At 40.5% G+C, this 14285-nt stretch overlaps 1 protein-coding gene and 1 long non-coding RNA gene across 2 annotated transcripts in view; one reads left to right on the plus strand and one right to left on the minus strand.

Annotated features, from left to right (window-relative positions):
• Positions 1–2833: 2833 nt before the first annotated feature.
• Positions 2834–3595, minus strand: LOC136400602 (uncharacterized). Its single transcript, XR_010750341.1, has 2 exons — positions 3175–3595; positions 2834–3026 (listed from the first exon to the last, which is right to left on the minus strand). It is a non-coding gene; the product is annotated as an uncharacterized lncRNA (long non-coding RNA).
• Positions 3596–3647: 52 nt separating this feature from the next.
• TSGA10 (testis specific 10) overlaps positions 3648–14285 on the plus strand; it is a 104759-nt gene continuing 94121 nt past the window's right edge. Inside the window, exon 1 of the mRNA XM_066377596.1 lies at positions 3648–3758. Coding sequence (XP_066233693.1) covers positions 3681–3758 — 78 coding nt within the window. The 5' untranslated portion in view covers positions 3648–3680. The remainder of the gene's footprint in view (positions 3759–14285) is intronic.

Here is a 14285-nt window from a genome sequence, read left to right on the forward strand (position 1 = left end):
GTTATTAAAAATAGCCACATAATACTGCTGTCCTCTGCTTATATTACATCGTTCTAAATTCCGTTTCTCTAAAATATGAGATGGTATAGTTTTTTTTCCCCCTAATTTCCTACTGTGGTGGTTTTCAAGATTTCTGTTCTCTCCTCACTGCTCTGAAGCTTCTCTCCTTTGGTTATTCTTTTCTGCTGGAACCTTCTTTTATTGACACTCATACATGAGTTCCATCTTATCCTGACAATCCTCCAGTGACCTTACCTCTCTTTCCACCTTTTTTATCCTGTCTACTTCCCTTAAGAGCTGAGCTTATTCAAGGAGTCGCTACACATCCAGTATCCACTTCCCATTCATTTTCTTAAAAAATTTATTTATTGATTGATTTTCGAGAGAGAAAAGGGAAGGAGAGAGAGAGAGGAACAGAAAGTATCAACTGGTAGTTGCTTCCTATATGTGCCTTGATAGGGCAAGAGCAGGGTTTAAACTGGTGACCTCAGCACTCCAGGGCAAGACTCTATCCATTGCAACACCACAGGTCAGGCCCATTCATTTTTCAACCTACTCTAACATGGCTCCTATCACCATTATTTCATCAAAAAAAGTTCCCTTTTGGAGGGAGGCAAAATCCGTGAAGGGGGTCAAAAGGTACAAATTTCCAGTTATAAGATAGGTATGTCCTGGGGATATAATGTATAGCATGGTGACTATAGTTAATAATACTAGATTGCATATTTGAAAGTTGCTGAGAAAGTAGATCTTAAAAGTTCTCATCATAAAAAAAAATAGGTAACTGTGTGGTGATGAATATTAACTAGACCTACTGTAATCATTTTTGTAATATATACACATATATAAAATTATGCTGCACACCTAAAACTAATAATATCATGTCAATTATATCAATTAAAAATAAAATAAAAATATTTTAAGGTATTAAAAAGTATTCATGGATGACGGAGAATTAGGTCAGGTAGTTATTCTCAAATAGTTGGGGGTGAGGGGATAGAAAGGTCTTAGTACTATACTTGTGATTTTTCTGTAAATTTGAGATTATTTCAAAATAAAAGGAAAATAAATGTTAGGTGGCTGGCACTGTAATAAAGACTGTAGTGCCTCTATGCAGCACCCCCTCCCCTAATCCATGTGCCCATTTTCCAGCTGCTGTCAGTGTAGGAGCTGTCCTGCCCAGAGACACCTGAATGATTCGTGATACCTCCCTGTCCCTTTCCCACTCTGGCTTGGTGGTAGGCATCCAATGCCTGACTGGTATGAGGGTACAACAGTGCCTTTGCTGCATAGTGGGACAGTGGGACAAATGTGCAGTGTGAATCCTTCAGAGTACCTTGTGGATCAAGGTAAGAATTTATCTGAGTCCTCATCCTTAGTTGACTTCTGCTTCCTTATCTTGCTTTCCTCACCTCTTTCAGGCTTTTCCCAAAAATCATCATAATCATAGGTCTAGATATCGTTATTTTGTGGATATGTTGAATTTAAAGTCTCCAGCCATCCTTATTTCTGTTGTACTATACTGTTTTTATATGGGAAACTTACTTTCTTGTCAGAAACAGTAGAACTCTAAAAAGTGCTCATTTGATGATTCCACTTGTAAAATTTTCCCCCAAAAATAAACATTTAAGTGAGGCTCTTGTTCAGATTAAACTTGTTCTATTCCACCCTTTTCAGGAAGTCTTTATGAAGTTCCCTTCCCAGGTATGCTGCTTCATCTATGACTTGGATGGGATTTGGGGATCCCAATTATCTGATGTCTTAGCAACAGTGGTTTTCAATGAGGATAATTAATGTTTGCATATTGTCTCAATGACAGGTGTGCTATTATAATTGAAATCCTGCAGTACTGGGGCATCTCCATGAAAGATCATCTCAAATTGAACACCAAGACAAGTATCAAATGTCCTACTGGACATCTGTGAATGTGAAAAAGCAGTCTATGAAACACCTAAACCAAGTTCCTATTTTTTTAAAAAAGTGGTTTTGTTAAAGTTACTGGTGACATTCATGTTGTCAGATCCAATGGACTTTTCATCTACCTCTCAGTTGACTACCTCCACCCTAAAGACTCCTGTGGACAATTTTGACAGTACCCCCTCTTGGTTTTCCACCAACTCTCAATCCCCTTTGCCAGTTTTCCTTGCACTGTCCAGCTCTTAAATGCTGGAGTTTCTTAGGACTTGATCTCAAACTACACATTCACCCTAAGCAATCTCATTCATTCCCATGGCTTTAAATAGCATTTCTATATACAATTAAAAAATTTACATTTTTAGTTTTATATATACAATTGTCTACTTGCCTTGGAAACCTGGTATGTCCAAAAACCATGCTCCTGAGCAAAGCCCTTTTCCCCAGGAACCATTACCAGTCAGACACAACTTCTAAAAAAAACCTCTTGGTTCAATATTCCCTACAAATATATTACATTTGTTTAGTACTGTTTGTTTTATAAAATATTGCTTCCTCTAAAGGAAGATGCCTTTTTCCTCTTTGTTTTTATGAATATGAAGAAAATTACTCAACTGGACATTAGAGATAATCATTGAATATTAGAATACAAGAAAATATTCAAAAAATCCATAATATATTTACAGCTCACTACACGTCCATACACAAAATGGTTTTAATATCTTCAAACATTTAAGACAACACTGCTTTTCAAATCACAACATATTTCAATGAGAATGACAAAATGATATCTATAAGAAGAATTTTAAACACTTATTAAATATTAATGCTATAAAATGGTGGCATCCAAAAGATAAACTATTACACTTCAAAGTAACTATTTTGTAACTCTAAAATGAATTCAATGTGGAGGGAAAAATACGTTTTATTTCTTTCTTTAAGATTTTATTTATTGATTTTACAGTGAGAGGTGAGACAAGAAGTAGTTTCTTCATTCCAGCTTTTCATTGGTTGCTTGTCATATGTGCCTTGACCAGGCAAGCCTATTGTTTCGATCAAAACGGTCGGTGGTCTCTCCACTGCGCCACCACAGGCCAGGCAAAAACAACGGACTGGCATGTGGAAAAGGAATACCAATTATGAATCTGCGCTTTCATTGCTAGTTCTGCCAGTTCCCGATTCAACCCTGCCTGGGCCGTACAAGGCTGACTGGGGTCCCGGCACCTCGAGCTCCCCAGACTGCAGGCCACCCGCACTCACCAAACAGACCGGCTCTCTCCCTGGGTGCTGCGGCAGGAACCGACCTGGGAAGCTCCCCGAAACTGGCTGCAGTAGGAGAGCGCGCCAACCTCTGGGCGCCCAAAAGCAGCTCTGGGAATAACGAATTCACTGAACGTGGGTCCGGAAGGGTGCCTGATTCTGAGGAAAGTGGTATAAAGCCGTAACAGCAAAGCAGCAGGTATTCCAGAGCTTTGGGAAGCAGACAAAAGGAACACGGGCCTGCGAATATCCGTCCCACCCACGCGTTGCCCGCGGTGGCAAAAGAGTAGGAATGTAGTCAAGGAAGAGGGGCTGGTTACTAGGAGACGCGAAACTCCGGTGGGGCATCCAGGCGCCGTACAGAGGTGCGCTTGCGCAGATGGAGGAGGACGAGGACTTTCCTAGGCGTCTGCTAAGACTGGCAGGTGGGCGTACACGTCGCTACGTGCGTGGATGTGCGCTCAGAGTTTGTAGACTCGCAAGAGGGAGGGTCGAGCCAAGTACGCATGCGCACAGGGACTGTGGGCGCGCGGGACGGAAGCGGAGCGAAAGCGCAGGGGAGGTGGAGGACAAGCCCCCCTCAGGTACAGAGCGTAAGGGCGGGGCCGACGGCGGGGCCGGCCGGCACTAACCGCCCCAGCCCCCTTCCCGCCGGTCCCGCCTTCCTCTACCTCCACCGGGGCGGGGCCAGGCCAATTTTGGGGTGGGAAGGAAGGGGAAAGGGGCGGAGGATGGTGATGGGGTGGGACCTGGATCTCTTGGCTGAGGCCGAGGCCTGGCAGTCGCCAGGAGGAGCTCCGAGGAAGTTGGCGAGCTGAGAAGTGTGGGGGGGGACCCGGAGCTCCAGGTTGAAGAAACGGTGATGCTCCAGGTTGGAGTAAAGCAGCTCCTGTGCCGGAAGGCCTTTGAGAGGGCAGCTGCAAGAGGGAGTGTTTGGCGGGGGTTGGCGGTGTGGGTGACACCCAGGTCCGTGTTCACTGCTTGAGCTGCTTGAGGGGCAGTAGCAGGCAGAGTTCCGGGCCCATGGAGTTCTCCCGCTGCAAACTCTGCTGCTGTTGCGGTTTCTTAGGAGCTTAGGGTTGAGCCCAGTTCCTATCGTGACCGCTTCGCTTCCTGCTGCAGCTCTCCGCTTGATTATTGGGGGGACTGTTCAGTTTAGAAATGCTCTGGAGTGGGGCTGAGGAATTTGGAAGTCCTAGATTTGGGAGTTCAGCCTGGCTCATCATGACTCCCAACCTCTGACTTCTAACCCTGTTTATAGACTTTGAGAGGTAAAAGGCCGAGATTACAAAGGCATTTGCATGAAAATCTAATACAATTTCAGTAGAAATTGTACACTGGAAAGGAAGGGTAAGCTGGCTTTTGTCTGAAAAAATGCTTGAGACAAATTGAATAACTGAGGCAATCATGGACTTAATACCTACACTTAGGAATACTTTTTTTCCCTCCTCTATAAATAAAGTCAAGGGTCGTGACTTCAGAAGTTTGCAGAGATGACGGTGTCCCAGAATTTTCCTTCTTCCACTACATGACATGCTCTTATATCTCAGGGTATTCGGTGTTTTAAATTTCCTCTGCTGGACTGGAAATGCTGAGGTCGCCGGTTCGAAACCCTGGGCTTGCCTGGTCAAGGCACATATGGGAGTTGATGCTTCCAGCTCCTCCCCCCCTTCTCTCTCTCTGTCTCCTCTCTGTCTCTCCCTCTCCTCTCTAAAATGAATAAATAAAAAATTAAAAAAAAAAATTCCTCTACTGGCATTTCAACTACATTTAAAAAAAATAGAAGAAAATAGGTTAGTTATGACTATAAAAGGAAAATATCACATCATTCAAATCTGCCTCGTTAATACTGATTTTAGCTTGTATTTTTTTAATTTATTTTTTATTTTTTATTAAGCTGGAAACGGGGAGACAGTCAGACAGACTCCCGCATGCGCCCGACCGAGATCCACCCGGCACGCCCACCAGGGGGCGATGCTCTGCCCCTCCGGGCGTCGCTCTGCCGAGACCAGAGCCACTCCAGCGCCTGGGGCAGAGGCCAAGGAGCCATCCCCAGCGCCCAGGCCATCTTTGCACCAATGGAGCCTTGGCTGCGGGAGGGGAAGAGAGAGACAGAGAGGAAGGAGGGGGGGGGGTGGAGAAGCAAATGGGCGCTTCTCCTGTGTGCCCTGGCCGGGAATCGAACCCGGGTCCCTCGCACGCAGGCCGAAGCTCTACCGCTGAGCCAACCGGCCAGGGCCTTAGCTTGTATTTTAATTAATGAACTAAATCAGTCCTCATTAGTGGGAAATAATTAGGAAGGTATATTAGTGAAATATTTATTTTAAGTAATAAAATTTGGCATTAATTACATGGCAACTTTGAAATTTATCTTATTTTGTTTCTCTTCTGAAAGAAATCAATGCCCAGCCTATAATCACTTGTCGAGATTTTCTGGGCTCTCAGTCTTCCTTTTCAGTTACTTAATACAGTTTGTTTTTTTGAAAACTTGCTTCCGATATAGCTGCTGTTAGAGCAAGTGTTGTTATTTATTTCTTTTCCCATCACACACCCTTGTTCTCCCCAGATGTAGCCATTATGATAGCCACTTCCTTGCTTTTCCCTGTAGTTCCTCATCTCTGTATGTGAATATGCACATTCTAGTTTGGCTTGTTTTTGAGCTCTATAGAAAAAGAATTTCACTAAATATTTCTTTGCATTTTCCTTCTTTACATTGTTTTTAAGATTTGTCCTTGTTGTTGCTTATTGTTTGTTGTTTAATGTTCTATTGTAAGAGTATACCAATTTATCTACTCTTGGTAAGATTTTACAGTTTTTGGTTAATGTGCACAACACTGCTGTGAACTTCTTATACATGTACCCCATGATAATCTTTTGAAGCACGCTAGGTAGTAGTAAGGCAGTTCCATGTCTTAATTATGCTGCTAACATCAGTTTGTATATTATTAAATTATTAAGTTCAGAAAAGCCTTTTGAAGACAGCTATTTAATCCCTTATGTTTCTAAGACATCTTGATAAGTGGTACCTCTCCTAAGGTCAGTAATTTATGCTCTTTTAAAAGACAAGTTATTACTTTTTTTTTTTTTTTTTAGCAAGAGAGAGACAGGAAGGGAGAAGGATGAGAAGCACAAGTTTTTCGTTGTGGCACCTTACTTGTTCATTGATTCCTTTTTCATATGTGCCTTGACTGGAGGGCTCTAGCCAAGCCAGTGACCCCTTGTTCAAGCCAGCAACTTTTGAGCTCAAGCCATTGATGATGGGGTCACCTCTATGAGCCTACGCTCAAGCTGTGACCCTGTGCTCAAACCCGATGAGCCCTCACTCAAGCTGGCGACTTCGGGGTTTTGAACCTGGGTCCTGGGCATCCCAGGCTGATGATCTATCCACTGCACATGGTCAGGCAAGACAAGTTATTTCTTTACAGTGTAATCTGAATTGAAGAGAAGCAAGAACCTTGGGTTTGAATGGAATGACTAATTTTTTCCCCCAAAGAAAACGTTAAACATTGGGTGAATTCCCAAAACATTTATTCAGTTATATTTATTATAAATACAAAAACCTATCTCTAAGTTATTCATAATATTCTGTGTTTATAGGTTTCTGAGAGTGAACCTATTCCTTCCTAATTCAAAGTGTCTATCAGTCTAAATATTTGGAGACAATTTTATAAAAAGAAATTTATAAAAAGAAAAGCAAATGGAATTAGAATTCAGAATACTATATCAGATACTCCAGTATTTTCAATTATTCTATCAAAGTATTCACTAGACATTTGTTGAGCACATATTGTATACTTGATTTTACTCAGCACTGATGATGCTTGTTAGCACATGATCTTTCTTTTCCACTGAAAAAATAAAATTCTACCAGGCAAGAACTTCTTGAAATGTCTACCCCTTAATCTTTACTTGACCTTGCTTTTCTCTTTCTTGTCTAAGAGGAGATAGATTTCTACCCCTTATCTAACTTTTCACCTGCACTTGCTTTTCTTCTTCTTGTCTCAGAGGATATGCACACCTTTTACCTGGGTTTCCTCTGGTTAACCCACTAGCCTTTCTCCATTAGTTAGCATTAGCCTATGTCTTAAAATCATTATTGTGTTTACATTGTAGGGCTTCTTAACTTGGAGTACAAGAATTTAAGGAGTTTTTGAACCCCCTGAACTTGTAAAGTTTTGTTTGTATTTGCATTTTAGGAGAGGACCTAGAGCTTTTGTTTAATTGCATAATTGACTGATGCAAAGAGAATTAAGAAACAAGTTTTTCTTTTGTAATGACCCTTCATCAACCTTGATCTTCTTTTGTTCTACCTCTTTTCTCACAATCATGCCTCCTAAAAGAAGTCTACATTTTCTGTTTCCTTTTTCTTACTACTAATTCATTTATTAGTCCTCATCAAACTTGCTGCCCATCCTTACCATTAAAATGACTTTGTTCCAGCCCTGGCCTGTTAACTCAGTTGGTTACGAGCGTTGTCCTGAAACAACAAGGTTGTGAACTCCAGTCAGGGCATGGGAAGCAACCAAAAAATGCACAACTGAGTGAAACAACAAATGCCCCCTCTACCCTTCCCCTCTCTCTCCCTTTCTTTCTCTGTCTCTCTAAAAATCAATAAAAAGTAAGCCTTGGTTGGATAGCTTCATTGGTTGGAGCATTGCCCTGGAGCATGGAAGTTACTGGTTCGATTCTTCAGTCAAGGCACACGTAGCAGCAGCTGTATGGTCCTTTCTCTCTTTCGCCCTGCCTCTGTTAAAAACAAACAAACAAACCAAAAACCATGACTTTGTTCTATTCATCAAAATTGATTGTTTTGAAAATGTTTTTTGAGTACCAATTTTGTGCTGAGCACATTTCTAGGTATTAGAGAGATAACAGTGACTGGATGAGAGATTTGATCTCTTGGAGGTTACATTCTAGTAGGGGACATCTATCAAATCTTTTTAAAAAGTCATCTAAGCCTGACCAGGCGGTGGCGCAGTGGATAGAGCGTCGGACTGGGATGTGGAAGGACCCAGGTTCGAGACCCCAAGGTCACCAGTTTGAGCGCGGCTCATCTGGTTTGAGCAAAACTCACCAGCGTGGACCCAGGGTCGCTGGCTTGAGCAAGGGGTTACTTGGTCTGCTAAAGGCCCGCAGTCAAGGCACGTATGGGAAAGCAATCAATGAACAACTAAGGTGTCGCAACGAAAAACTGATGATTGATGTTTCTCATCTCTCTCCATTCCTGTCTGTCTGTTCCTATCTATCCCTCTCTCTCTGACTCTCTCTGTCTCTGTAAAAAAAACAAAAAGCAAACAAAAAAATAAAATAAAAGTCATCTAAGTGTAATATCCATATTCTTTACCAATTCTTCTACTAGAGTATTTCTTTTCCTTTTTTATTTATAGGAATTACTTATATTAGTCAACTCTTTGTGATATGGGCAGCAAACCTTTTGGTTAATATACAAAAGCAACAATGAACAGATAGCTAGTGGCTACTGTATTGGAAAACACAGGCCTAGAGGTAGACTACTTAATTTGCTACTGTTCCAGTATTTGCTTAGAATAGTGATTACCAAGGGGAGTGAATGCGTATGTCTTTTGAAAAGCATGTTCAACATTGTAGTTTTATATTTGGTAAACACACAGAAAAAGTTTGTAACATAAAATGGTAAGGAAGTAAAACTTGCTGAAATCGTCTTAGCTGGTGTGACAAGATGAAAAATAATTGAAAATGTGTCTAAGAATGTTAATTTTCAAAATTCATTGATTTTTGTTAGAAATCACAGTACTGTTTTAAATTGAATGCCTTGGTGTTATTCACATTCTTTCTATTAGGTTACCACCAAAGAACATGATTTTGGTCTAGGGGCTCCAGTTTCTGAAGCTAAAAAATACCAGAATACTTTCCAGCTAGAACAAGAAGTGAGGAATCAAGGATAAATTCATCTCTACACTGAAATTACAGGTTACATTTAATTTATCTATGTATTTCCCTGAGTTAATTTGGGCTGGGACCTGTTTTAAAATAAGAAGAAGGAGAATAAATACTAATTCACTGCTGCTTTTATGATTTTTTTTATGGGTCTAGAATAATTTTTATCTAAACCATTTTGATACACATAGATTAAGAGTCTGTGAGTACAAACTATGCCAGGTACTGTGTTAGGTGTTTTCAAGTCCACAGTCTTTATCCCAATCTTGTGAAATAGTGATGCTACTTCTATTTTACAGACATGGAAGCTGAAGTTCCAAGAGGTTAAAGGATTATGATAATGGACTAATGAGTGACAGAGCTAGAATTTCTCTGAACTTCCAAGTTGGCTAGGACTTGAACCCAGTTCTTTGAACCCCAAGTTCAATATTATTTCACTTCTCCTGGTACCTGATATGTGGAGTAGCTATTAATAAAGGCTATTAAAAGAAGCTGCCTCTTCTAGGAAGAAAGAGTAGACTTATTTTTGTCTGTTCCTCCTACTAAGTACAGCCAAAAGCCCCAAACACTGTGTATAAAACAAACATAGAACACTTAAAGGTGGGAAGAAGGAAGACTGGCTAGGAACCTAAGCACACAGTGAAGGACACATTAGTCAGTTCCTGGATTTTCTTTTTGCTCCGTGTATTCCAGACTAAGTCCTGCAAAACCTGACACTCAGAAACAACAGTGGGTGCAGACAAAACAGGGTCTCAGAAAAGCTGTCTCTCTCTAGCCAGAGGAGGAAGAAAGGGACAGCCTAGCAAGGTGGGTTACTTTTAGACAGTAACTGCCTGCTCTAAGCAACACAGTGGTAAACACTATAGCCTATTTCTGCCAGCAAAGGCTAAGTGAAGAGCCTAGACTTCTACCTTTGTCAGGCTGTAACGAGGAGCCCCAGGTGTACCTCTGACCCCCCTTCAGTTCCCCATCCTGATGAGATGGTATCAAAGAAGAAGGCCAAGTTTGAAACCAATACTTTTGTGCCTACAAGGCAGTAAGGGAAGTTCCCAATACCACAGTGTTGATAGAAACCACATCGGGAACCTGGACATCTACCCCTACCTATTAAAGTGCCCCCTTTCCTCCTTGCTGGGGTGGTCATAGAGACATAGAGACAGAGGAGGCATAATGAAGAGTTAAGGCTTTTTACCATGATCTAGCATTAACAAGTCCACCCACAGTGGCAGTAGAGGACATGTGAGAGCAGTAATGAGGCACCTCTGTTCTTCCTACCTGTTGTGGTATCAGCAGATGCCCAGTGAGGAGCCTGAACTCCTATTCCTGCCTAGCAGTAACAAGGAGCCTCCCCTCTCCAGGTGTGCATGGAAGCCTCAGGGAAAAATTGGACTTCATCATCCCGCCTAGTCGGAACAAGGCAATATCCCTCTTTTCTAGCTGGTGCAATGTCACAGGAAGCCTACTAATATACAAGAGCCAGAGTCTTAGAATACTAGATCTTAATAAAAAAATATCACTCTTCATCCCAAGAATCTGGAAGATCTCAATTTCAACAAGGAGAGACAATCAAGATATACCAACACAGAAATATTAGATATTGCAGTTATTTGACAAAGATTTTAAACCACTCATCTTATAAATGCTTTAGTAAGTAATTTTGGGCATGCCTAAGACACACAAAAGAAAATAGAAAATCTCAGCACAGAAATAAAAGATATAAAGATCCAAATGGAAATTTTGGAAGCAGCCAAGTTGTTCTTCTATAAAAGAATGGATAAACAAACTAGTGTATCCATACAATAGAATATTATTTATTGATAAAAAGAAATGAGTTATTACGCCAGAAAAAGATATGAAGGAACCCTGAAAGCATCTTGCTAGGTGAGAAAGATTCTATGATTCCAACTATATGACTTTCTGGAAAAGACAAACGTAGAAACCTTAGGAAGATCACTGGTTGTCAGTAATTTGGAGGGAGGGAGTGATGAATGGAGCACAGGTGATTATCCAGTGATGGATACATGTCATTATACAGTTAGAACCCATAGAATCTACAGTCCAAAGAATGAACCCTAATGGACTCTAGTTAATAATAATGTATCAATATTGGTTCATCAATTGTAATGAATATACCACACTATTACAAGATATGAATAAAAGGGAGAAACTGTGTGTGTGTGTGGGGGGGGAGTTATATGGGAATGCCCTATCATTCCTAAAACTGCTCTAAAAAAACTAAAGTCTAAGGATGCATAGGGGAAAAAAATGTTTCCAAATCATATAATGGGTAAAGGGTTAATATCCAGAATGTATAGAGAGCTACTACAACTCAACAGCAACAACGACAAAACCCAATTCAAAAATGGGCAAAGGACTTGAATAGACATTTCTCCAGAGGAAATATACAATGGGCAATAAGTACATGAAAAGATGCTCAACATCATCAGAGGACCCATTAAAGTAATGCAAATTAAAACCACAGTGAGCTATTACTTCATACCCATTAGATGGCTATTATCAAAAAAATAAAACAGAAAACAAGTATTGGTGTGGCTGTGGAGAAACTGGAACCCTGTACAGTGCTATTGGGAATGTGAAAATGGTGCTGTCATGTTGAAAAATGTTTAGCAGTTCCTCAAATACAGAATTACAATATGATCCCAGTTATTCCACTCTTAGGTATGTCCCCAAAAGAATAAAAGCAGGCCCTCAAACAGATATATGTACGCCAGTGTTCATAGTAGCATTATTTACAACAGCAAAAGGTAGGAACAACCCAGATGTTCATCAACAAATGAGTGGACAAACAAAATATGGTATATACATTCAACAGAATACAATTCAGCCTTAAAAAAGAATGAATTTCTGATATAATACTATAATATGGATGAACTTTGAAAACATGTTAAGTGAGATAAGGCAGACAGAAAGATAAATACTGTATGATTACACTTTCATGAGGAACTTAGTATAACAATTCATAGTTTAATGGATAGAGAGATTCTGTTTGGGATGATGAGAAAGTTCTGGAAATGGACATGAAATGGTTGCACAACATTGTGAACATACTTAATATCACATAAAAATGGTTATAATGCTAAATTTTATGGGATATTTTACAACAAAAAAATTTAAAAATTCAGAAACTAAAATTAAAAACTCAGTGTTCTCAAAATACACGGGAGAAAGGAATGAGTCAGTGAACATAAAAACAGAAAAATAGAAATTAGCTGAACAACAAGAGAGAAAATAGATTGATAAAAATGAAAAGAGGCTCAGAGCAAGTGGAGCCATAACAAAAGATACAGCATTTGGATCATTGTAGTCCCAGTGAGAGAGGTAGGAAAGAGTGAGACTGAAAAAGAATTTGAAGGAATAATGGCTAAATATTCCCCCAGGATGGCCAGGACATAACACAGATTAAAGAAGAAGGTGAGTGAATACCTACCCGGAGTCTCCTGAAGAAATCCATGCCAAGACACTTCATATTTAAACTTTGGAAAACTAAAGAGAAAAAAAATCCTGAAAGAAACAAGAGAATTCATTTCCTAGAGGGGAAACACCAATTCAAATGACAGCAGATCTGAAAACATGGGAGTCAGAAGGAAGTGACATATTTCCCAAGTGCTGAAAGAAAACTGTCAACCCAATATTCTGTATCCAGGAAAAAATCCTTTAGAAATGAAGGGAAAATCAAGACATTTTCAAATGAAGCCTGACCAGGCGATGGCACAGTGAATCCAGTATAGGACTGGGACAGAGGACCCAGGTTCAAAACCCCAAGGTTGCCAGCTTGAGTGCAGGCTCATCTGGCTTGAGCACATGATTGCCAGCTTGAGCACAGGGTTGCTGACTTGAGCATGGGATTATAGACATGACCCCAAGGTCACTGGCTTGAGCCCAAAAGTCACTGGCTTGAAGCCCAAGGTTGCTGGCTTGAGCAAGGGGTCACTCGCTCTGCTATAGCCTCCTGATCAAAGCACATCTGAGAAAGCAATCCATAACTAAAATGCAATGAGGAATTGATGTTCCTCATCTCTCTCCCTTCCTATCCTTATCTGTCCTTTTCTCTGACTCTTTCTCTGTTTCTGTAAATAAAGAAAAAGACATTTTAAAATGAAAAAACTAAAAGACTTGGTTGCCAGCACTACCCTAAAAGAATAGCAGAAAGAATGTCTCTAACTAGGAAGAAAGTGATAAGAGAAGAAATCTTGCCCTGGTCTGTGGGCTTAGTGGATAGAGCATCAGCCCTGCATGCGGATATCCGGGGTTTGATCCCCTTGTCAGGGCACACATGAGAGGTGTTCATCTGCTTCTCTTTCCCTTCCTCTACCACCTCTCTTCCCCGCTTGCAGCCAGTGGCTTGATTGGTTTGAGTGTCGGCCCTAGACACTGAGGATAACTCAGCTGGTTTGAGCATCAGCTTCAGGTGCTGAGGATAGCTTGGTTGATTCAAGCAAATTGACCCCAGACAGGGTTGCCAGGTGGATTCTGGTTGGGGCACATGTGGAAGTTTGACTCTCTATCTCCCCTCCTCTCACTTAAAAAAAGAAAGAAAGAAAAGAAATCTTCGAAGAATGGAAAGGAAGAACAATATTTAGAGCATAAATATGGGTAAATGCAATATTTTTTTCTTAGTTTTCTAAATTATGTTTGTCAAATGTAGTTCTCAATGAATGTAGAAGAAATGTTTAAGACAGTTGTTAACAGGAGGGTAAAGGACATAAAGGGAGGTAAGGTTTCTATACCACATGAACTGATAAAATGTAGGCTCTGACAAGTTATGAATATATAATATAATGGGCCGGGAACCTTTTTGGCTGAGAGAGCCATGAACGCCACACATTTTAAAATGTAATTTCATGAGAGCCATACAACCACCCATGTACGTTAAGCATTATCCAATAAAAATTTGGTGTTGTCCTGGAGGACAGCTGTGATTGGCTTCAGCCACCCACAACTATAAACATGAGCGGTAGGAAATGAATGGATTGTAATACATGAGAATGTTTTATATTTTTAACATTTTTTATTAAAGATTTGTCTGCGAGCTAGATGTAGCCATCAAAAGAGCCACATCTGGCTCACGAGCCATAGGTTCCCGACCCCTGTAATGTTAATATCTATATAGAGCAATCACTAAAAAGCCATACAAAGAGTACTCAAAAACACTATAGATAAATCAAAATGGAATT

Source organism: Saccopteryx leptura, chromosome 3, assembly GCF_036850995.1.
Source record: "Saccopteryx leptura isolate mSacLep1 chromosome 3, mSacLep1_pri_phased_curated, whole genome shotgun sequence".
In the NCBI taxonomy this organism is placed as follows: Eukaryota; Metazoa; Chordata; class Mammalia; order Chiroptera; family Emballonuridae; genus Saccopteryx; species Saccopteryx leptura.